A 25,961-nucleotide genomic window follows, 5' to 3' on the forward strand; every position below is an offset into this window, starting at 1 on the left:
TGGAGACCCCCAATATCCACTGTACAAGACCAGAAAAAAACAACAAGTCACAGCTGGGCAGTCAGGGTAACAAGAAACAGGAGAGGCAGAGAGAAGCAACTACTTGGTTGTAGTAAACTATCCTTATTTAATAATCCCAATCATATGCAAAGTCTTTCTCTGTGGCAGTAAATCTATATTAATATTTCACATGTACTTTACAGTTTAAGAATTAAATTCAGAAATCAACTGGGGGGGGGGAACACATTTTTCACATAAGTGAAAAAACTTAGCTACTAGCAGTACAAGTATCACCTAAGGTTACTGTAACAAAAAGAAGCTAGTGAAAAAATGGGTGAAATCCTGACCCTACTGAAGTCAGTGGGAGTTTTGCCATTGACTTCAATAGTGCCAGGATTTCACTTATTATATTTAGTTACCTTTTTAGTTAGTTTACTTTGAAAATCCCACCCAAAGTGCTGTTCGAAAACACCAAGCCTCCATGGGATCTGACTGTCCAAGCCCCATTAGAAATTCATAGGAATTGGGCATTCACATACGGAAAACACAGACTCTGAGGTGCCATTCAAAATCTCAGCCTTGTTCATAGTTCATTCCACTGTTCTCCAGTTACAGTCCCTTTTCCCTTGGCTGAAAAGACTTACATATCTGAGCAGAAAAGGCAGAGGAGAAGTGTAACAATTAAGGAATATTTTGTTTTTAAATCAGGACATATTATTTAAAGAGAGCTCTATCAATGTATTTTTAATTAGTCAGAATTTTTTAAAAATTCAAGCTGTGTCTCTTTAAGATTTGAAGAGGCTACCAGAAATTAAGGTACATAAAATATATATATTTTAGATATGATTTTTAAGAATGAGTTTCCTTTTACATTTATCACTGAAACAAGACACATCTCCCCAGTGGTATGGCTAGTTATTCTATGTATAGTGTGTCAAGGTGTTTGTTTAACCTCTGTATGACAGTAATGATAATCATCTTACGTTTATCCAGATGGGGCTCAAAGCATTTTACAGACTATGGCCTGGATCCTACAAACATTTAAGCACATCTTTAACTGTTCGCAGGTGTGAAGCCAATAAAGTCATTTCACAAAAAAAAAAAGGGGGAGTGAAGACTAGTTTAAGGTACACATGTCCCTGAGTCCCCCAGCCAATTTTGCTATATTTTTACATTTTCTTTCTCCCAAATACTGTGTAAAACACTCACACAGACAACAGGGGAAACTGATTGAATACACTACCCATAGGAACCCTACCCCTAGGGCGGGGAGCCCTAACCATAGCAACCCTAACTCCAAATGGCCTACCCACACGAACCCTAACTCTACAGCATGGAGCCCTACCCATAGGAACCCTAAACCTAGGGTGGGGTATCATACCCATAGGAACCTAAAGCGTAAATCCAAGTGGTCTACCCATAGGAACCTAACCCTAACTCCAATTGGCATAACCATAGGAACCCTAAACCTAGGGCAGGGAACACTACCCATAGGAACTCTAACCCCAACTCCCAGTGGCATACCCATGGGAATCATAAACAGGAAGTCCTACCCAGAGCACCCCAAACCCTAGGGCAGGGAGAACTGCCCATAGGAACCCAAATCCGAACTCAAAGTGGCCTACCCACAGGAACCCTAACCCTAGGGCAAGGGAGCCCTGCCCATAGGAACCCTAACGCTAGGTTGGGGAGCACTACCAATGGGAACCCTAATCCTAACTCCAAGGGGCCTAACCCATAGGAACGCTAACCCTAACGCCAAGTCACTCACCTATAAGAACCCTAACCCTAGAGTGGGGAGTCCTACCCATAGGAACCCTAACTCTAGGGCGAGGATCACTACCTCTAGGAACCCTAATCTTAACTACCCATAGGAACCCTAACCCTAATTCCAAGTGTCCTACCCATAGGAACCCTAACCCTAATGCCAGAAACGCTACCCATAGGAACCAAAACCCTGGGGCCTGGAGACCTACCCATATAAACCTTAACCCTAGGGAGCCATACCCATAGAGAGCCATACCCATAGGAATCCAAACCCTAACAGCAAACGGCCTATCCATAGAAATCCTAACCCTAACTCCAAGTGTCCTACCCACAGGAACCCTGACCCTAACTCCAAGTGGTATACCCATAGAAACCGTAACCCTAGGGCAAAGACAACTACTCATAGGAACCCCAACCCATAACTTTAATTCCAAGTGGCCTACCCAGAGGAACCGTAACCCTAACCCCAAGTGCCCTACTCATAGAAAGCCTAACCCTAGGGCAGGGAGCTCTAACCCTAACCCCAAGTGGCCTACCTATAGAAACCATAAGCAGGTAGCAACCCTAAACCTAGGGCTGGGAGCCCTAGGAGAAACAGTAAAACCAACTATACAAAAAATGTTGTCAAATTCACAGAATAAACAAACTGGAAGAAGAAAAAAAATGAGAAATACTATTTTCTTGCTTTAAAAGCTTTCCATTACTGTAATTGTAGGGTTTACTTGAAACAATAGGAGGTAAAAAATATTCAGAGAGAAGTGGTATTTTTTAAGTTAACATGGTACCTGTAACTGACTGCACTAACTATGGATTAGATTGTGATCTCAGTTATTCTGGTGACACTCCACTGATGTCAAATGCTGGATGAGATGGGCACTGGTCTAATCTGGTTTAGCAACTTCTAGTTTCTTGCATGTGAGATCAGTGGGGTGGCAGAATCACTTTGACCACCACTAAAGTGCAGCCATCTCTAGGGTGAAATGTGACAGCTGTTTAACAGCGCCCAGCAACACCTTACAACAGGTGAGGACAAAGAGGCCAGGGTTTTCACTACCAACTTTTTCTGGCATAGCTGTGTCCGTCAAAGGTGTGATGAGGTATGATCTCTGACCGACATAGCTATGCTGGCAAAACCCCTACTTTAGATGCAGCTGTAGCTGGCATATTATCATTCTGCTCTGATCCAGCACTTTGCATCCCAAGATGATATTCAACCATTAACACCAGTCCTAAAAATACAACCCCTGTAATTGTATCACGTGTGTGGAGATTTATATATAGCACTTTGGGTGAAATTCAATAATGTGTAGAAGACTACCACAAGGCCGATAAAACACTTAGGTTTTCTTTTTCTCCAGCAACCTTCCCACATCTGCATGTCTGTCCACCACCACCACCAGAACATTGCTGGAATCCATCCTTACCGTAACCTTCTGCTATAATCCTTCTTCAGGCTTCAAGTACACTCTGACTTGACTACTGCAGTTTCCTTTTATGGCATTTCTAAATCCTCACTCTGTTAATTTCAAGGATCCAGAGTGCTCCAGCCAGATAAATATTAGGCTCTAGATAAACAATAAACTATTATTAGTCCATCTTTAAAACACTGAAATTGGACAAAAATGCAATTGGTTCTGATCTGGGTCCCATTTTCTCATAGCCCCACAGAGCTTGGGTGGATGGACTCTGATAAGTAGTTTGGACCTCTCTTTAAGAGGCTATGTACAAATGAAATGAATTGCAATGTGATGCATCACAATCAAGAAACCAGTGTTGAAGAATACCTGAGTGCTGATGTTAGGAACTGAATATGAGATAATGCAAACAGTGTTAACACCATGCCAGGAACCTAGAAGCCTGCAATAGTTCACAGTAGAAAGAAAAATGTAATAGCTTGGGATGCAGTAAATGGAAATGCTCTGGTGAGATACTTCCTACTAAATCTTGCTTGGGCTGTGTCTGTCCTGTAATCAGGCATTATTAGTAGTATTAATACTTTGTATTTCTGGCGTAGTCTCCATCTAAAGGGTTTTAAAGCACTTTATAAACATTCATCAAGTTTTATAATAACCTGGTCCACTTTTTTATATGGGGAAACTGAGGCCACAGAGGTTAAGTGACTCTGCCCACAGTCACACAGTATGTCAGTGGCTCAGCTGGGAACAGCTTGGATCCCAACGCCAGTTCTCACCACTAGACAACATTACCCTACGTTAGAGTGGACTGAGCTACCTGCGTCCCAATATGCATCATCTGGATCTGCACAGCACCACAGCTGAGTTTCAAAGCTGGATCCTCATGGTGCCTTGATTGTAGAAGCATCAGGTGAGACAAAGGGATCCTTCCTCTGGCTGAGCCAGTGAGCTTGTCTCAGCTGCAGTTTGCCCTTTGCAGAGCTTACGTTTGGCAGCAAAACTCATGCGCACAAATGCTTTCTTTGTATCTTCAGTGAACAGAGAGGAGGTGGCATCATCTCTGGAAACACACAGCATGCAAACAGGACGCAGTAGCAATTCATACGAGTGCCTGATCCTAACAATAAAAGATGCCACCCGCTGCCAGCCGTTAGCAGCAGGTGTATGTGGCCAGAGAGCCCCAGAGCGTGTCAGTTGTAAGAGTGAAATCTTTTAGGAGCCTAAATGAACATTCGCTTCTCCACCATTTTTAGCATATTAACAATATCCTACATTTGCATTGTGGCCTCCAGGAAAATCTGTGATTAAAGGAGTTCTCTGTTTACATAGACGCAACAGGAATCTGTCTAGTTCTATTTGTTTTCATGGCTAGCATACGGCAGTATAACTCCCTCTAGCGACTAGTGTTGTAACTTCCGCTCTCTTGCATTGATTGGAAAATTCAGACGGTTGAAACAAAAAGTTAAGGGGCTTTCATGAGGTTGTTGTTCTTAGGCTATGTCTATACTATAGCTGCTACAGTGACAGTGGTGTAGCTGGGCCACTGTAGTTCCGTAATGTAGATGTTTCCTATATTGAGAGAAGGGATTTTCTGTCATTGTCATCAAGCAAACTCTCAGGGAGGCGGTAGCTGCTAGATCAACAGAAGAATTCTTTTGTTGACCTACCAGCATTTACACTGGGGGGGTTAGATCTACCTAACCAGGCAGTCAGGGCCCAAACTTTTTCACAACCCTGAGTGACTTAGCGAGGTCAATCTAATATTTAGAAGTAGACCAGGCCTTAGTCATCAGTCCAGAGAGTGTGTGATCTAGAGTTAGAGTAGGACCTGGGAGCCAGGACTGCTGATTCCTATTCTCAATAGCTCTGCCACTCATTCACGGTAGGACTTTGGGCAAGTTATTTCTGTGACTCAATTTCCTTATCTGTACAACTGGGATAAACTTTCTGTACCTCATAGGAGTGTGTTGTGATCCAAACCCATTCTTTTAAGTGCTTTGATATCCCTTTATGAAATATATGTGTTATTTAAATGACAATAAAGGTATCCGAGCTTCCCACTCAGGCAGTCTACTGCAAAAATCAACGTTGGATTGCTGCTATCTATTTTTTTTACAACTCCTGGCCCACAGGCCCTATTGAATGTGCCATGAAGCTCTTCCAGGAGTATGAGTTTGCTAACCCAGGGCTAAGGCACCAGGCTCACATTCTGATGTTGCCTGTGACTCTGTATATACCATAAAAAACCCACATACAATACTTAGGCACATAAAGTAAAAAGTGAATACATGCAGTGTATAAAGGTACATGCCCAGAGTCAATTAACAGAAGTGGATAAACGTTTGACTGTGCCCATCCTGCCTATCCTGACGTGCCTCCACTGCTCTGCAACAGCTGGAGATGCTCACTTGAGAGGAAGGAGGACCTGGTGGGTAGAGGGATAACACAGGGCCTGGCAGAGTCAAGGTCAGTTCTCTGCTCTGACAGAGATTTCCTGTGTGTGACCTTTGGCAAATCTCTTAGTCCCAGATCCACAATGGTATTTAGACTCCTAACTTCCACTGAAATACCTTTGTGGATCTGGGCCTCTCTGTCTCTATTCCCCATCTGTAACATGGCATTGATAGTTAGTTCTTTAGCTCACAGGGGTGCTGGGAGGATAAACAGACAAACAGATTGTGAGATGCTCAGAGACTATGGTGATAAGGACAATCTAAGTGCCTTACATTGTTAGCAATCTAAGATACCCCATTCTTGTTTGGGGTGATCAAGCCTGTTAACTCCACAGTAATCTCAGCCTCTACAGGCCTGAGGAGGGAGAGCTCCAAGACACCCACACAGCAGTGCAGTGTTTAACACTAGAGAACCAGCCAGCTTCCCTTGTGGCACTCCCTTTATTATTTCTTCACCTAGTGGCTTCTGTACCTGCTTCACCTTCTGTTACAGGTAATCTCTTACTGCACTGGGAAAAAAACAACCTGTGCAAAACAAAATGATTGGCAGCAGTGGTGGTAACAGCATTCGTTCCAGCCCCACCAGCATGAGAGAGAGCAGGGAATATTCTCAAAAGGGATTGCAGACACTGTATTTCTCTGGCAACGAGACAGCCCGGCTGCACGACCTACTTATGGTGCTGAACAAGAGCAAGTTGCAATAGGAAGCTACGGATTTAAGATTAAGAAGATGCTGGTGGGATGGATGAGAGGAAGGAACCCTGAACATCTCCTAGTCACCTCACCTTTGTCCGGCTTGTCCTCGTCCGTCCTTCCACGAACGCAAGTCGATGCCACATTGTTCTATTTTGTTGCGAGCACGTTCTTTCCATTTCTGGCCAAAGAGTTTTGTCCTGGGATCAGCCCCGCACATTTTCGGTCTGCCCAGCGGTCACTTGTAGTCTCTGGGGATCAAGTCACTGATGCGGGTTGTCCACCTATTGTCTTGCCTGCGGACTACATGACCCGCCCATCTCCGCTTTGTGTCGTACATCGGCTGCACTACATCAGTCACCTCTGTATGCCTTCTGATCTCCACATTTGGTATATAATCACGGAGCAATATCTTACACATTCGCCTTTTCATTGCTCTCTGGGTGACAGCGAATTTTTCTTCCTCCGCTTTCTGCTCCATATATCATTGCTGGCAGAACTGTGGAGTTAAACAGTTCTTTCCTTTTCTTCATGGGCAGTTCATCATCTGTTAGAGACATCTTTATTTTGTTGAAACTTGCCCGCCCCACCTTTCGCCTCTGACCCATTCCCTTTCAAACGAGTTGTCTCTGCTGATGCCGGTAAATAAATGTCTCGACCTCCTCGATTTCTTTCCCATTTACAGTGATGATTCCTTCTGCACAATGCTCATTCTGCATCCACTTTGTCTTCAACGTGTTCACTTAGAACCTGATATCATGCAAAAGTGTTTGCAGTTGCTGCAATTTTGTTCTCCAGTTCTGCTCTGTCCTGTGCCAGTATTACCCAGTCATCAGCAAAGAGAAGACGTGTTAACTGTTCTCCATCAATTCTGATTGCTTCTTCTCAGTTCAATTTCTTGAACAGCAACTCCAGTACTGCTGCACACAGCTTCGGTGAGATTGTGTCGCCTTGTCTGACTCCTCTGCATATAGTAATAATGCAGGGGACATTGAATAATGTTATCTTTGTCAAACAATTGTGGTTAATTTCTTCCAGCAGATTGATGTACCTTGGGTCACTTACAATTTCATTGAGCGCGTTGAGTACAGCGTTAATCTCTACCGAGTCAAATGCTTTTTTGTAGTCGACAAATGCAATACACAATGGTACCTTGTATTCCTTGCATTACTCTATGAGCTGTCAAACTGAGTGGATGTGATCAATTGTCGAATACCCTGGGTGGAAACCAGCTTGTTCTCTGCTTTCGTGCATTTCAAGATCCTTCTTAATCCGATTGAGTATGATGCAGGTGAAGACTTTATACACTTGTTAGAGGAGTATGATCAGACAGTAGTTGCTCAGTTCTTCTGGATCACCTTTCTTCATCAATAATATTATTTTCGATTTCTTCCATGCATCTGAAACATGCTTGCTATTGATGTTGATGGTGAACCGTTGCGCCAACGCTTTGAAGAGAGTATCTTCCCCTGCTTTGAGATATTCCGGCCAAATATCGTCCACTTCCGGACTCTTCCCTCTCTTTTTGTTACGAACTGCGTATTCAATTCTTCCCACATAACTTTAGGAACTTCTTCTGTAACCTGCTGCCTTGACAGTGTACGCTGGACATTGACATGCAAGGAGTAGAGGTCATTGTAGAATTTTGTACATATTTTGTTCCTTTCCGATGTCCTTTCACCATTTTAATCTTTCAGCTCTGCTGGGATAATCTGTTTCAACCTAACAGCTCTTTCTACTTTCTTCAGACTCTCATTCTTTTCGGCCGCCTCTCTCAATTTCTTCTTTCTATAGTCTTCGTAGTCTTCTTTGATCTTCACACGAACTTCTTTGCACAGTGTTCTGTATTCTTTGCCCATGTTTCCTTCTAATTATATGCATGCCCTCCTCGCCATCAGATTCAGTTTCCTCACTGATCCTCTGCTTGTGTCCCAGCGTTTTCAATGCCTTTGCCTTCTTAGCTGCTGAGATTATCTGCAAGATAAACTCTTTTAGTCCTCATCAGTGTCCTTGTTGACCTTATATTCAAGGTCCATTCCATTCATTTCCTGTGCAAATGCCTCTTCATTGAAGTTCCATTTTTGCTTTGGTTTCTGGCTTCTCCTAACTCAGTCTTTGTAGACATTGTCAACACATAGTTTTGAGCGCAACATACGATGGTCTAAGCCTGTGAAAACAATTCGTTCTCCTATTGTCGCTACATCGTTGAAGATTCTTCTGGTATCCGTCATTACATAATCAATCTGATTCAGTGTGACTCCATCCGGGCTTTTCCATGTCCACTGCCAATGCTGTTTTTTTTTTTTAAAATATCATGTTCATTATGTGGAAATGATTTGCCTCTGCGAATGCAACCAGACATGCTCCACGATCATTTTTTACACCTTTACCAAATTTTCCCACGTACTTTTCTTTCTCACTCTCTGTTGCACTTGGATAATTGTGTAGGTGGATCTTTTCTGCATCACCTCCTCCAGCTCTTGGTAGAAATGTTCCATTTCTTCGTCTTCCGCTTGCTGCATGGGAGCATACACCTGAATATTCCTAGTGCTGGCGTTTATAGTCTCAGCATTTGGCCTCATATAAATACTGGACAACAAAAGCCACTCTGTGTTAGTCCCAGTCTTAAACGAAACTAAATCCCAATGTTTCTTGGCTCTTTGTGTCCCCTCACCACCCTCTTCTTCTGGTTGCTTATGGACAGAGTAGCTCTTCTGCATAAGTGGAATGATCTCTCAGGAGAAATAGTGGAGGCTCCCATTGCTTGGTATACTTAACATTAAGCTAGGCTGTTGTGAACCTTCCTGCACGAGCGCCCAGTGATGGACTATATGGCCAAATTTTTCCATTCTCTGAGCTGGTCCTGGATAGAGTAGGGTGTTAGAGATAGGGTAGCAAGCAACAGCACAGCTGATTGCAACTGACCAGCAGCCTGTCCAGTGGGCTATCCTGGTTCACTTGAGATAAAAATCGAGGATTTAGAAGCGGAAGTGTAACAAGAATCTATCTGAGGCTGTGGGGCTAGGAGGGAGAGTCTGTCTCAGGTTAGGTGGGCTGTATAGGAATTGTATAGTCTGTCCAGGGGACCACAACATTTTGATTGCATGTTGGTTCCACTTACTATTAAAAATAATGGGAACTGCTGGGTGAGCACTTTGGAAAGTCTGGCTACTTCATTTAGGTACCTAAAAGGAAGCAGAACTCTTTTGAAAATCTGAACTGAAGGCTCCATTACCCATCACCAGTTCCCTGAGCCATCTAATACCCAGGTTTTTTTTTTACTTTGCTGTTTGCAGTGAGTGCGGGTGGGGAGTGTGAAAGCTTCAGAGAGAAGTCATTATAAACAGAGAACAGTTTAGTTACCTCCTTCTGCTACCCATAATCTTCTGGCCTCTTCCCTGTTTGCAGGCTAATAGGATGGGCAATACCGTATCCTTTCTTCCTTCTGTATCTCCTTGGTACTTATAATTTACTGACAACAGTCACAAGGGCAATTTCTCTCCTGCCAGGGAAAGAGGATTAATGATTATCATGGGGTCCAACAACACCCAGAAAGAATTTTCAGTGAATATATTTTCACAGCATAGTAGTTCCATGTGGTCTAAGCCTGAGGCTTTCTGCTCCTTAGAATGTCTAGGGGCAAGTGTTGATATTATTGATCGGGTCTGCTCCTTCCCGTTATTAAATGGCACACGGTTTTGGTTGTATTTGCGCATGAGCTGTGCAGTCAGACCTTTGAGGGTTTGGTTAGGGAATCAAGAACATATCATCCTTCAAAACAGGGACATGGATAAACAAGGAACTGAAACCTTTGGAAACAATAACCCATTTTTTTGGTCTGACAGGGAACCTGACGTGGTCCTACCCTCAGGAGCCTGACGGAGGCTCCTCAGCAGTGTGTTTTCTCTCATGTATTATTTTTCCAATTTTTGTATTATGATACCAGTTTGTACTTTTCTCTATAGTATCCTGGTTAGATGCTGACGGGTACTTATTTTTTTCCTTCTTCAGAGTGTTTGCTTGTAACTGGACCTTGAATTACAACTCTACCTGCTACATTCACTTTTTTATTCCAGGCTTCTTCATTAACATATTAAACAAGTTCTGCCATTTTGACACTGAACTGGATAGAATTGTACTCTGACTTTGGTCCAGGAGCCTAATAAAGAAGCCAGCTTAGCAACGGTTGAAATTGTGGCAGAGACATTATGGTTTTAAAAGGTCCAGTTCAAGGGGTTCTGATATCCTAGGGAACCTAGCAAAAATCCACTTTTCAACCTGCCCCAAGTCACCACAGTTACAAGCAACCCTTAACATTCTTCTGCGCTAAATGAGTGCCTGATCTGCCCTTATGGCAAAGGCAAGCCATCCCTGATACCAAACTACTGGATCACCATGGATCTGAAAGAGGTTACCGCTCTTAATGGAAGCCTGGATGCCTGCATATAGTCTGTACAGGGCTACTATAGACGACTGTATGCCAAAGAAATACGTTAATTGCATCTAGCTAGTGGAATGATATCATACAAGTGGTCATCATGCACTCAGCAACAGTTCTTCTGTATGGTTTGCACAGTGCCGTTGGGTGGAAATTTGCAGCAATACTGCACGCATAATGGGAGAATGAATGTCGGCCAGGAAATTCTATCTTATCAGAAGGCTGGCACCTCTTAAGAGAACTATTGAACGTGGCAAAAAAACAAAGCACAATCCACTGTTTTGTACCGTGGGAGCGCTCTGACCAGCAGCACTCAGTCAGTTCAACCTATCTGCATTATCTCACTCGAGTGAGTAGGCTCCTTACAAAGTGGTTTAATGAGCTACCCCGAGAGACAAATAAAACAAATGCATTGACTGCCTAACTCTAGTGAGTATAATAAGTTACTAGAACTATGCACTCAGATATCAACAGTGATGGGAACAGTGCAAACACTGAAAAAAGAAAAAAAAAAGCTTATGCTCAAATAAATTGGTTAGTCTCTAAGGTGCCACAAGTACTCCTTTTCTTTTTGCGAAAATGGACTAGCACGGCTGTTACTCTGAAAACTGAAAAAAAGATTGACAGACAGATAAATAGGAGAGGCTTGTCCTGTCAGCCATATATTCCTTCCTTAACAAGTTTATTAATTTACTGCTCTTGAATATCTAACCCAAAGTGACTTGCACAGTAAGTCTGTGTCAGACTTGTGTCAGAATCCACAATCTCTTAGCGTTATATCACTCAAATTCACTTCCCTTTCTATATTTTAATCAGTAGTTCATTTTCAGTCAGATTATTCAGACTCATACATTTGGGGTTTTTTTTGGTCAGTTGCTGCCTTACCTGGGATACATCAAGCTATACAGAGATCCTACTTCTGCTGAGAATATATGGCTCTCTGACTCTTCTCACAACAAAACACCAACCCGAGCATGAAGTTTAACAACTGAGATTTGTAAATATAATTTTAAAAGGTAGGTATCAGTCTCCTCGAAGATCACAGCCAATTCCGAATTTCTAAACAAGGGAACATCACATTCCCGATTTTTTTCTCCCCAGTTTTACATCAGCCTAATTGCATTGACCTTGGGTGGCGTTGCTGCTTATTTACAACAGGAGAAGACCAGAATCAAGCCCTCTATTTCCAATTTGTTTAAAATGAAAATGCGGCTGACTCTGCCATGGCTCGCCCCTTACACCCATACAAAATGCTACTGTTCTGATTTGTCTAAAGAAAGCAGTACTGCACCCAGGACTCCCAACTACTCGAACATCAGCTCAACCCTCTAGCTCATGCTCCCACCTAAGGGGTGAGACCAGAATCTAGGAGTCCCGGTTTTCAGTCCTCTGCCCCTGGCATGAGCATGGAACCCAGGAGTCCCGGCTCCCAGTCCCCACTGGGTGGAAAATAGGACCCAGGAGTCCCGGCTCCCAGCGGTGGAAATAGGACCCACGAGAGCTCCCCAGCACCCCCGCGGTGGAAAACAGGACCCAGGAGTCCCGGCTCCCAGCCTCCCCGCGGTGGAAATAGGACCCAGGAGTCCCGGCTCCCAGCCCCCCCGCGGTGGAAATAGGACCCAGGAGTCCCGGCTCCCCAGCCCGTGCTCTGTCCCTCAGGTCCCCCCATGGAGGTATCCGGGAGTCCCCATGCCGGGGGTGGGGGGGTGAACACGGAGCTGCCTCTAGGCTGCCATGGAGACCCGGGCAGGAGGCCGCGCAGCCCCGGCCGGGCGCCGCCTCTTTTCAGGCGGCCCCTGGCTCCGCGGCCCGGCGGTGACAGGGCGAGGGGGCGGCGCTACGGCCGGCGGGCGGGAGCGGCAGGCCGGCATGGACGCGGAGATGGCGGAGGCTGAGCGGCCTGGGCCGCGAGCCGGGGAGCAGCGGGGAGCGGCCGAGGCCCCTGGCGCCTCCGGCAGCGCCCACTATGAGCTGCCCTGGTGAGAGCCGGGCCGGGGCTAGTGCGGGGGGGCGGGGGCTGTAGGGCGGGCCTGGGCCTGGCGCTGTGTGTGTTGGGGGGGGGATCTGGGGGGTTGCGGGGGAGGAAGAGCTGGGGTCTCCTGGCAGCTGGGGCCCCTTGAGGGAACTGGGGGATCCCCTGCCCCCCTCCCCAGCTGCAGTAAGGAGGGAGGGAGATGCCAGCTATTGATGGGGGGGGTTCCCCTGGGGATCCCCTTAGCTGGGGGTGCAGCCCCATCAAGCTCAATATCCTGTAACACTTCCTGAGGGCCCATCACCCTCGTGTGCTCTGGGGGCGTCCCGCCGCCTGCAGAACCGCCCTGACATGCAGCTGGCTCTGGGGTGGGGAGAGGCAGCTAACCCCAGCATTGCTGCACAGCGAGCAGATGCAGCGTCGGCGGGACATCCGTGCACTTTAAGGACAGGATCGTGGGCTTGTTAATGTCCGTGCAGAGTAAAGGGGAGCTTGGTTCCTAGGGTCTGGACCTGAAGCCCCACAGTGCATGGAACTGAAGCCTGAAAGAGCAGCATCCTTGGTGTAATGAGCTGGCCGCTATGCAAACACCACTACCTGCTATTAGCGAGCGCTAGCTAAAATTGTTAGTGGCTGTTGGTCCACTTCACTAGCAGATGTAATGGCTCTGCACCTGTGGCTTCCATGGGAATATACATTTTGCTCTCTTATCTCTGGTTTGTGTAGCCCAATATCAGCCGTAACTGATGCTTCTGAGAAAAGGATGCTAGGCACAGTTATAAAAGGCCCATAGCCAGACGTGCAACAGCATAGATAGGGTGGATGATTCCTTTTTGCCCTCACAAGTACTCTTCAGACATGGTCATTAATTATTCTTGTAATTTGCATAGCTGCACAAGTTATTAAGGTCATAAAATGATCAAGTCCCAAGCTGTCCTGCAGCTTACCATGTAGAAGTCCATGTCTGGTGCTACCATTTGAGAGTTCAGTTTTGTTGTCACATGTGATTTGCTGATGGACCTGGTATCTCTAAAGCAGTCACATAACTGCAAGGTTTTACGTACATGGCCATAAACTGTTGCAGTGAAACAAGTGTATTACTCCTTGGATATTATTCCTGGTCAAATTCCAACTTGCATAATTACGTTATTTTCCTATACCTAAAATGTTGTATAGCAAACAGTTGTTGCATTCCATCCTAGAAAGTGGATAAAGGAATCTGTTTATCTTTTGCATATCATTTAAAAGGACATCATCAACTCAAAATCAAGTCAGTTTGATAAATAATTAAAAGTTTCAGGTACTACACCTGCCCATATGTCCCTTTGCAGTTTTTAAATGGTTCTGTTTTGTGAAAAAACAAACAAACATCCAAATAGCACAACAGACAGCAGTGTGGTCTAGTGGGTAGGTCACTGAATTGGGGGACCTGAACAAGTCACTTAATGTGTTCCCCTCCTGCCTTGCCTATTTACATTTTAAACTCTCTGGGGCAGGCACTGTCTCTTACTGTGTGTTAGTACAAGGCCTAATACAATGGGACCCTGAACTCAGTGAGGCCTCTAAGTACTATTGTAATACAGATCATGACAATAAAGAGGGTAAACTGAAACTGACAGTGTGCTGTCATATGCACAAAGTAAACAAACTGAAAGATAAGAATCTCTAATGTTTTCCTACTCTAACAATCGTAGGTGCTATACTTGCGGCAGTAATGATTTTTTTAAATACTTAGTGTGAGGGCATTGGGATTTGTTTGTTCTGAGATGATGGTGCTCTTCTAAGTATGCAGGTGCTTTCGAATCCTTGGGAGGAGGAGTGCCATATAAGTGTAGGCCATCAAACTGTGCTGTCATTCTGCATGACTGTAGAACCAAAATGATTTCCCAGATATTTATCCTGAGTTCTGTTAGCACAGTATGGTGTCTTGCTGTGGTATAAACTAGGCAAAATGAGGACATGCTCAGATGGCCCTGATCCTACAAATGGCTATGCAGGGCCTGTGCAGAGTCCCATTGACTTTGGCGGGGCTCTTTGCGGGTGCAGCAGTCTGCCCAAATGCAATAATTTGTGGGATCAGGGCACAAGTAAGTATGAAAATGGGTGTGGGGAAACAGCAATTAGATTGTTACTCGGCATAGGATTACAGGTCACATTGCATTGGTATATAATGTTTATTTAGAATCCAGCATTTTTTAATTATCTGAAGGGTGTAAACTCTAATCCTGCAATTGATAGTGTTCAGTGCAGCAGTTCAGCATTATGCTATCAGTTGCAGGGTTGGGGAGGCCTAAGTGTCACGTATGCAAATCAGTGTACAGCAGTTAAATAAATTTCTCATCATCCTTCTTTGTCCTTTACAAAAAATCAATCAGATTATAATGATGAAATAAACAGTCATTTGGTAAGATAACTTACTGTGAAGGAATACAGTCACAGGATCAGCATCTCCTCCCTTTGCATTTAGCAGCATCAAAAGCTTATCAAATGGCTGTGTTCTAATATATTGACATATTTAAAATATTTATTGAATGTTTGCTCTTAACCACGTGAGCAATTTGCATGTAATTTTCCTTTGAAAATGTCAGAAATCCTCCTTAAGAAATTTAGACATTGACTTCAAACATTTCCAATTATTTTATACTAATTGAATCTGTTTTGATTAGTGTAAAACATGAGCTAAATTAGATACGTCTAATGTTTTGGGATTTATTTTTAAATAGGGTTGAAAAATACAGACCTATGAAGCTATCTGAAATAGTTGGGAATGAAGACACTGTGAGCAGACTGGAGGTGTGTACTTGGCTTGTTATAACAAAAACAAATTGTTGTCCTGTATTTATTTTGTATGTATTGTTTTACCATACAATTCTGCTTAGAAACCCCAATTCAGGAAAACATTGAAGTCAAGTTTAAATCCCTCTATTCAGGAAAGCACTTAAACAGGTGTTTTTGCCTTCAGTGGGATTTAAGCCTGTACTTAAGAGTAAAGCATGTGCTCAAGTGTTATCCTCTTCAGTAAGGATGCTTTCCTGAATCAAGGTCTAAGTTTATTCATTTAAACTTACTATCAATTTGTCCAGTTTTGGGGTGGTTCAGAAAATTAAATTAGTGCCCAGCATGTTAATTTAAGCATGTTAATTGTAATCATCACTAAACATAGTTTGCATTACAACTAATTTTATGTTGTATCTTCCTACAGATATATTTGTTGTTTTTCTAGAGTCTTAAGTTAGGTGAAAAATATTTTCATTGTAGTCATCCTAGCAAACTAGTTTGTAACAGAAACATTTACTAATGTTGTGGTCATACAAAGTTATATTCAGTTTTGTATACATAAATATATTCAACTTCTTTAAATTGCACTATTTTATGATGTGTGTGTACTTGCAATTTGGAATGACCATTTTAACAGCCTCCTTGGGGGTTACTCTACAAGGAAGTGTTTAATGGTTAGAATGTGGGACTGGTAGTCAGTATTCCAGAGTTCAATTCCCAGATTTGCTAGTGACTTATCACAATGTTGTTGTTGTTGTTGTTTTTTTAATGGATGGAAGGAAAATGCAAGGATGCTAAAAACCTCAGGTTAGATGAACCGTTTTAAGTACGACAGGACTCTGCACACACAAAGGATTCATATAAATGATCAAGTAAGGAAACCTGAAGTAAGTCAGCTGAAGAAGAGCTCTGTGAAGCTCAAAAGTTTGTATCTTCCACAAACAGAAGATATTGAAAGATATTGCCTTACTTACTGTCTCTCTCAAGTAAGAAATATGAAAATGATAAGGTGGGGTAAAAATTAAAGTAAGAGGGGAGGAAGTGAATGAGGAGTTTTTCATTCCAATTATGAAAAATGGTAGTATGTAGGAATTACTCTCCAAGTTTTTCTGGCCAAGTAATCACTCATTCTTTTCCTAGGTTTTTGCAAGGGAGGGAAATGTACCAAATATTATAATTGCTGTAAGTATTTTTGTGTTGCACCATATTTCTGCTTGCTGTATTTTTGTTCTCTATTGGTGCTGTCAGTTCAGGATGGTAAACAGGCTCTCTCTAGATTTGCATTGGTCCATGAGTCTGTTGGTAAGGGTGATCTTAATTGTACAGCCAAAGATCAGTATTTTTGTTTAATCTGTAATTGTCCCAGATACACCCCCTCGTGCTCCAGGGAATAAACCTGTTGGGGGGTTAGGTTTTGTCCCATAATTCCAGGGTTTCTTGCACTCTTCTCTGAAGCATCTGTTTGAAGCAGGATATTAGATTACATGGACTCCTCATATGAGTCTGTATAGGAATTCCTATGTTTCTGTTAGTGCTAACAGAACACAGTAGCTAGACAGTGCAACTCACTTTAATGGTATAATACTTAAAACTCATTGTATTCAAAGGGTCCTCCAGGAACTGGTAAAACAACCAGTATCTTATGTTTGGCTCGTGCACTGCTTGGTCCTGCATTAAAGGATGCTGTTCTGGAGCTGAATGCTTCAAATGACAGGTGTGTATGAGAACTCCGTAACTAAGTTTCAAATTAAGGAAGAAATGCAACAAACTTCAAATGTTTTTACTTGAAATCTACTATGATTGTTAGATTAATGATAGTAAGGTTTCCAATATTTGCTTCTCAGTCTCTTCCTGCCTCCCTCCCTCCACAAAAGACTTAGGTGATCTTCGATGTTTTAAGGTATCTTGTAGATATTATCCACTTTCTGTTTTGCGAACTTCATAAATATTAATGGAATGTTTCAGAGTGACAGCCGTGTTAGTCTGTATTCGCAAAAAGAAAAGGAGTACTTGTGGCACCTTAGAGACTAACCAATTTATTTGAGCATAAGCTTTCGTGAGCTACAGCTCACGATGAAGTGATGCATCCGATGAAGTAAGCTGTAGCTCACGAAAGCTTATGCTCAAATAAATTGGTTAGTCTCTAAGGTGCCACAAGTACTCCTTTTCTTATTAATGGAATGGAATTGTTAAACATATGCAGATTATTAGGAGCTATGTAATCTGTAATTTCTGTCCATAACTTCTCAAATTTATCCTAAAGAGCTCTCCTCCTTCTGTTGTGTTCGTAAAGTTTCATTAACATTTAAAGGAAAATAATTTTATTTAGCTAGTTGACAGAGGAAAGATTATTTGAGTTTAGGTATATAGGTGGTAGGAACCTCAAATACTAAAGATTGCTTTGTGGTGAAAGCTTATGGGCAGGAGAACTGGGTTATATTCCTGATTTTGCTAGAGACTTCCTTTTTGATCTTAAGTAAGTCACTTAATTTCTCCCTATGTCATTGCCCTGGTTCACAAGGGTGTTTTAAGGCTTGCTTTGTGCATAAGGGCTTGCCGCACCACTGATTACTTTCAGGCTCTAAGTGGTTTGAGAACCTATGCTGGAAGAGTGCATGTATTGTTCTGTCTTTATTGTTAACTTCAGTTACTGAGTAACTGTAGAACACTAAATTTTGTAACTCGAAACTGAACATTGAAGGATAATAAAATGTTTGCTCTTATTTTCCCCAAAACTATTTACTAGATACAGTTCCCTTCAAATGTAAATAGCGTCCATTTTGTGTTAATGGAATGTAATTTGTTGCACTTCTTTCTTTAAATTGATGTGAAATACAAACTGGTCTGAGTGATCACTGAATGAATAAGATTATTGTTTCAGGGGCATCGATGTTGTGAGAAACAAAATCAAAATGTTTGCTCAGCAGAAGGTCACACTTCCCAAAGGTCGGCATAAGATAATCATCCTGGATGAAGCAGACAGGTACACTGTGTTTCTTCTGATCACAAATAAACCCTCAGAAGTGTTCTGCCTCCATGTTATGCATAACTTGCATAAAATGTAAGGCTTCTATTATAAACCTATTTTAAGTTTAAGGTATTTTGCTAGCCTCTCAGAAGTAATTTAGTTGTGAACAGATCTCCATTTAACAGCACTCTTATCAGACGCTCTTCCAACAGAGGCTGCTGCATTTCAGAGATGTTTAGTATCTGAGAGAAGCACTTTAGGATTTGATGGGATGTAAAATACTATCCAATTTACAGGCTAATTCTAAGCTCTCATTTGAAAAAGGGGTGGCTGATATAGCATACATCGTCCTATAGCAGATAATTCTATTTTAGCTTTACTGCATGAAAAGATTACTACATGTGAATCTACACCTAGAGATCATTCTTTCAAATGTGGATGGTTTGGTTTTAATTGGGTAATTTGTATAGAATATTCAGAGATGGTATGTATTGTGTGGTGACTTGTAAGTTTCTGGATAAAGCTACTTAGCTTCCTAGTTGCCTTGCCAGAAGATCAAATAATTCACAAGGCAGTAGCTAATATAAATAGAAACTCTGAAGGCGGTATAAACATTTATTAGACTGCAGCTGGATGTTAGATAGTGAAGGGCAAAAGCCAACCTAACTTTTTTTTTTTTTCTCCAGCATGACAGATGGAGCACAGCAAGCATTGCGAAGAACCATGGAAATTTATTCCAAAACAACTCGCTTTGCACTTGCATGCAATGCCTCAGATAAAATCATAGGTAAAAGAAAGCTACTAGTCTCTGTATGCACCTTTATTACATATCTTCCATGTTTACAGTTAGCTTCCTGCCGCTGTTACAGTATGTGATGGTAGGGCTCCAAGATTGGAGCTCCCAAAGTCTCCTAGGTAAAGCTGTAGGGTAAACTTTCTTTAATCATCTGCCTTTGCTTGTACTTTCTTTGTAGAAGATTTTGGAGTTTGAGGCAAATCTTGGTAAGTTCAGTAAAGCCAAACTTTTCAAGTTTAAATAAAGGTGGCCTGATTTTCATAGATGGGTGAGCATCTGCCTGCACAGCATAAGGTGTCGGTGCTCATCACCCCTCTTGAAAAATCTAGCTGCCTACAAGCACCCATGTTCACAAAAATAAGCACCTTCCACTGGAGTAAACTCTCTGACCAACTATTCTGTAGTTAAGGAGGAGAAAACTTAGCACAGACACATACAAACTATATCAGAAGTTAGATGATCTAAGTAAAATGTTTTATCCCATTGTTTGGCTCCCTCTAAATATACTTAAAGTTGCAAGGTTATGTTAACTACTGTTGCATGGTGGACCATACAAGGTGCTGTCAAATTGATCTGTTCATAGGAGCAGGTAAAAGTCTAGATAGATAAAATAAGGGTGTTTTTTATTTTGGACACTGTCACAGGAGGAGGTGCCCTAACAGTGAGTGAACCCTGACAGCTCTGGAGGTTAGCTCCTCCCAGTCTGATGCCCCTTTCTGCTGCTTGTTCACACACCGTACCACCTCTCTCTCCGTGACTTGGCCCTTCAGCCAAGTTGTGTAGTCCTCCCTTTCTGGGGTATCAAAGTCCCACTGGACAACTGTCCTTGGCAGTCTTCAGCTCCACTGCCTGGTCTGTGCCACTTCCCCAGTGGCTGGTAGGGAACCCAGGCCTGCCCACTACTCCAGGTTCCAGCCCAGGGATCCTACAACCAGCAGCCAACATCTGCACAGTCCCAAACCTGGCTACTGTTTCGCTGGGCTGCACCTACTTTCCCTCTATCAGCCTCTTTTTCCACTCTCCTCTGGGTACACACTTCTTTCAGGGCTTCTGTTCTCCTCCTGGTTTCCTCCTTTCCCTCTCAACAGCTAGAGAGTGACTGCTCTATGCTGCAGCCTATCTCTGCTGCCAGCTTCCTGCCTTTTTCATAGCCTCACCTGTTCCTTCTCAGCTGAGCTTTATTTCCAACCGGGGAGGGGGGTTTGCTTATCCAGCCTAATTCCCCTCAGGTGTACCCTATCCAGTTAATTGGCCCCCTTCTCTGCCTCATTAACCCTTTTAAGGCTGGTATGGGGTGAACACCCAATCACAGTTATATTTCAGAACCAAATTTGGCCTTCATATTAGCTTGCTGGAGACCTGGCCTTTGGTCTCAGTTGAAGAGCTCTATGGCCAGAATGTAAGGGTATGTCTACACTGCACAAAAACAAAAACTCTGCAGCATCAAGTCTCAGCATCAAGCTCAATGGACTTGGGCTCATGCTATGGGGCCAAAAACACCATCTATACTGCTAAATATACCTGTGGCAGGTGGGGGTGCAGTCAGACGTGCCAAACCTGCGAAAAAAATGCAGAAATTGGGCTTGTTTTCGGCTTAATTGGCTTGTGAGTTGCTTGTTGGCTAGTTTTTGGGTTACAGCTTGTTGCTTTTTTTTGATGGGCTCCTGGCAAGAGAGGGCAACCAGGAGCAAGGGGAGGAGAATCAGGGGTGCACAGCTGGCCCACCACAGTCTCAGACTGCACACCGGGGATATCTAGTCACATAGAGTGTTGTGACTCTTAGGGCTTGGCTTGTTTTGACCTTGTTTTGAAATGGGATTAGCTTAATTTTTAGTTTATTTTGAAAGGCAGGGTGCTTATTTACCACGTGAAAGTTAGCAACTGTGTGTGCAGTATACGTCCACTACACACCACCATAAGTAGTGTGCATTGTAAACATGCCCTCAGAGTGGACTATGACAGTGAAACTATTCCATATAAAAGGAAATCAGATTACAGGGTGATGCAGAAATTTCACAGATGCCTTCTCCCAAACTGAAAAAAGTAATCTTGGATGGATACTTAAGCAGAGAACAAGATGTCTCTCTCTCTCTCTCTCTCTAGAGCCAATCCAGTCCCGCTGTGCAGTGCTGCGCTACACCAAGCTGACAGATGCTCAGATCCTTGCAAGGTTAATGAAGATTGTTGAGAGAGAGAATGTACAATACACAGATGATGGACTGGAAGCTATTATCTTCACAGCACAAGGAGATATGAGACAGGTATTAAAACAAACCCAGCAAAAGAAAGGTCTTCTTACTGAAGTACAAAGCCTGGGGTTGTGGCCTTACAGGCTTTAAGTTGTGGGAAGTAAAGGGGAGATTACATGATCTGCAGTATTCCAGTAACTAAACTGTATGGGTTTGCTGAATTCTGAAATGTCTAGTCACTCGACCCTGCATCAATGGAAATTGAATGCTGACCTGTAGCTGGAGGAAGTAAAATCTTCACAGCTCTTAGAGTTTGTGCTATTGATTCGTGGGAATGCTTGATATGGCAGCAGTTCCGGAAAAGTCTCTGGTTGAGTCTGAGGAGGGGAGCCAGAGGTAGAGCTTTTCAGATAGTAACAGAAACGTTAATTTTACTCTTTACAGGCACTAAACAACTTGCAGTCCACCTGTTCTGGATTTGGCTTTATTAACAGTGAGAATGTGTTTAAGGTTAGTAAAAGTTCTTCTAGCAAGATGTGATTGCTCAGTATTTGCACTGTAATGGGAACATACATAAACACGTTTTCTTCCTAGTTTTCAGTATCTGGCATCGTTCCCACACAAAGAATACTTGAAGTCTGTCAGCTCAACTATATCAGACATTGTTTAGGACACGTAAAAGTTTGACATTGCTTTGTCAATTCCCAAGCAGTATTATGTCTTGAACAAGATTGCTACGTTAAACATAAGAGATGCATGTCCCTTATGAAAAGACTGACACAAAGTAAGAGGTTTTCCCTTTAATGCTGGAGAAAGAATGCATCTGAATGTAAACTGACACAGCTGAGACCCATTGTCTGTATAGCAAATAATGAATCTTAATGGGACTGCTGTGAAATTCAGTGATAGTAACTGTTAATGCCTAGTATGTTGGGTGCTTTGTACTCAGTGATATAAAGTCTGACTTAATGTTGGGTGAGTAATTACGTTACCAGCTAAGTTAGTCACTTAAAAATAAAATGTGTGGTGAACAGCCTGTATTATAGGGCTTTCTCAGATATAGCATTTAAACTATCAACTATATAGAAGACTTAAAATTATTCAGGGTATTTGGGTGTAGGAGGGAATATGTGCATTGATGTTTCCTAAAATTCTAATTTCTCTTTGGTATAGGTGTGTGATGAGCCACACCCTCTGCTAGTGAAGGAAATGATACAGCACTGTGTGAATGCAAATATTGATGAAGCATACAAGGTATGTATTTTTGTCTTTTCAGACACTTTCTCAACAGAATGCTTGCTTTTCAGAAGATTTTAGTTTACCTTACTTTCCATCGAAAACAAAAGTAAAACTATACAAATGCAGATAAATTCATGAATATAAACCTTTTTCATGTAAGGAATCTTAATACGTAGAAATCCTGATAGTATGTATATTTCTACACTGAGGCATCTTTGTGATTGACTGGATCTAAATGTCTGAATACAAGTGACACCACATTAAGTGACACACTTTAATTCACACACACAAAGCTCCACTTCTCAAAAATTTAGTAGGCAAGACAAGATAAGGTCTAGTATCACTACCTGTATTTTCAAAGAACATACTACAGAGCCGTTACTGGTGTATTTTGAAAATGGAAAAAATCTGTTGCCAAGATAAACAAAATACATCTTAAGCACTATCCTTGCTTTCAGTCTTCACTTGCAACTCATTCATAATTATGTGAATTATTTACTGGAGAGGATGAATGAGGTTCTGATATTTTACCCTAAACAGGCCCTTCTGACATCCACCCACCTCCCAACTCTTTGGTGCCATTTTTAATTTATACCTCTCTGCTGTTGTCAGACAGTCATGGTGTTTCCACTTGCAAAGGAAAACTTGTGTTCATTATAGAATCCCACCAATACTATTTCGTAATATGGCTGGTGGAAAAAGGTTTTGGTCTAAATAACATGTCTGTTCTCTGCTGGCCTCTGAAACAGCTCAATCCCAAACCTGGATTATTCTAATGGCACTATGAAGGGTACCAGGGAACTTGCGGGATTTGAATATAGACTGTTTACCTTATGGTGGCAGATGTAGCTACTGTGTAACAATACTGGATATAAATATTAGGGCAGTAGCAGCACCAGGAGCAAATGTCTGCGCTCAGATCACTGAACAGGAAACTTGTAGTTGTTCTGGTAAAAGATGCTAAATACAGCAATAAAATATCAATTTATTAGTTTATAAATTGGAGACCATTGATCCTGGCTCCATAAATTTGCAGCTTGCCTCAGATGTAATTATGTCTAAGGTGAAAAAAAGTAACGACCAAAACAAGTACGAATGGAGTGTCACTTTGGCACAAAACTTCTTGCTAGCACAGGATGGAGATTAAACCTGTTGCTTTAACATTAAAGAACTATATGCAGTTTCACCATGTGGGAAATGATTCATATACAAAAATGAGTACAAACTTGATCCACGTAACTTAATTTTCCTGGGGGGAAAAAGTTAACATTTATTTTCTCCTGCACAGATTCTTGCCCACTTGTGGCGACTTGGGTACTCACCAGAAGATATAGTTGGCAATATCTTCAGAGTGTGTAAAACCTTCCAGATGCCGGAGTATCTGAAATTGGAGTTCATCAAGGTTAGTGCTAGCCTCATTATCACATTCGTCTTTAAAAAAAACAAAAAATGATTCCTATTAAAGGGGCAGCCTCAGTTTGTTCTCCAAGAATTGCTAGTTCTTAGTACAAAAGGTATCTAAACCTCTCACTGCGTTTCCCCTCCCATAAACTTTTCATAAGAAGGGTGAGAGTTTATTAACACTTTAACAGTAAACTCCCATGCAAGCTCAAGGTGCTATATCATTTAATTAGACTTAGTCATAATATAATCCTATTCAGATAATGAACAAACTCAGCTGGCCACTAAATCAAAGCTTCAAATAATCATTTCAGCCCTTGGCCCTGCAACGTACGTTCTTATTTCCTCTAAAACTCTGTCAAAATAAATGGCTTTTGTAGCATGGCCAGATGGTCATCAAGTCTGAGTTATTTCAGTAGCTTACTAAAGGCTAAATGGTACTGAGTTCTAATTTGACATGTGATAATCATTGTACGTATTGGAATCAGACCTCTTAGGGTTAAATCCTGCCCTCAGATACAGGCATAGTGCTTCCTTGAAGGAAAACGGGAGAGAGATGCTTGCACCACAGAGCAGTATTTGACCTGATCTATCAGAAAGTTGTTGTATTACCCTAACGTGGCTGGCTTCAAGAAGAAATCAGCCCTACGCTTGTTGACAACTTAATTTTTCCTTCAGCTCAGGTAGCTTGAGGGCAGCATCTTTGGAGCGGACGGGCAAGCTCTATTCCATATGGTGTATATGTAATTCATTAATGTCTGGGGACTCTGTACAGTGTGTGCTATCACAGGACAAAGTAGACAACGCAAACTACTCTTGCTGCTGGGGGAAAAAGTACAAGTCAGTCTTCCACGAAAACTGCCTCGCTTTGCTGTAGAAATGTAGACAAAGCAACAGAAAAAGCTGAGGTTTGACACCTAATATTTGTATTGCCAGGAAATTGGATATACTCACATGAAGATAGCAGAAGGGGTGAATTCTCTCTTGCAGATGGCTGGACTGCTTGCCAGGCTCTGTCAGAAGACGGCTGCTCCTGCAGAAAGTTAAATGGAGTATTTTACTGGACTGCAATTACAGCCTTGATTCTGGAAGTATGAGGTTACAGTGTTTAAGGCCAGCAGCTATCTGCATACTAGAACCTTGTGTATATAGTAAATTCTGAATTCAGTGAACTTATTCTCTGTTCTTGCTGAATCTGAAAATGAAAGCCAGCATTTGTTTTTAAATTACTTTGTACTTTTTTTTAGGCCAAATAAACTTAAAATCCACTGAGAACGGTTGTGTCTGTGGTGTAAAAGTGGTGGGGTAGGACTGGATAGTACAGATGATTAGCAATAGAATTAAAACCCCTTGTCCTGGTCTGCCTTTTGAAATCGTTCATGGCTGTACTGACCAGAAGTTAACAGCCCATGGCTGTTCAGTGACCTGTGAAATGAAATGGTGTCAATCTCATTCCTAGTGGACAGATGTATCCATCAAACAACCGATCGTGACTGGAGATCTCAGTGAAGCCAAGGATGAAATGGGCTGTGGAAAATGACCTACCCTTTTGCGCACAGGTGATTTCACTAGGTTCGTGTTGAGGTGTATTGAGCAGGATCTAAGCTATACCTGTGCTGTGAATAACAGGGAAACCATCCAGTAGGAACCTTTAATACAACTAACAAAATGTGTGGTATAATAAAGCGCAGATGTGACACCTTCCCTTGGATACTGCCTTTGGAACCTTTGAAAATGGAAGTACTGTGTCAGTATTGAAGTGTGTGCCCATCTCAAATAGATGCTGGTGCATTCTAGATTTAGGCATCAATTCTTGCTGGCCTGGGTTAACTTAATAATCATGAGAAATGAA

General features: G+C 42.3%; 1 protein-coding gene across 1 annotated transcript; it reads left to right on the forward strand.

Moving 5' to 3' along the window:
• The first annotated feature begins 12,485 nt into the window (after positions 1-12,485).
• On the forward strand, positions 12,486-25,384 carry RFC2 (replication factor C subunit 2). Its single transcript, XM_048823687.2, has 11 exons — positions 12,486-12,745; positions 15,462-15,531; positions 16,657-16,698; positions 17,124-17,230; positions 18,398-18,499; positions 19,171-19,271; positions 21,384-21,541; positions 21,914-21,979; positions 22,643-22,723; positions 23,997-24,110; positions 25,046-25,384. The coding sequence occupies exons 1-11, from the start codon at positions 12,501-12,503 to the stop codon at positions 25,154-25,156; spliced, it is 1,197 nt and encodes a 398-aa protein (XP_048679644.1). The 5' UTR covers positions 12,486-12,500; the 3' UTR covers positions 25,157-25,384.
• The last annotated feature ends 577 nt before the right edge of the window (positions 25,385-25,961 follow it).

Source organism: Caretta caretta, chromosome 17, assembly GCF_965140235.1.
Source record: "Caretta caretta isolate rCarCar2 chromosome 17, rCarCar1.hap1, whole genome shotgun sequence".
Lineage (NCBI taxonomy): Eukaryota > Metazoa > Chordata > Testudines > Cheloniidae > Caretta > Caretta caretta.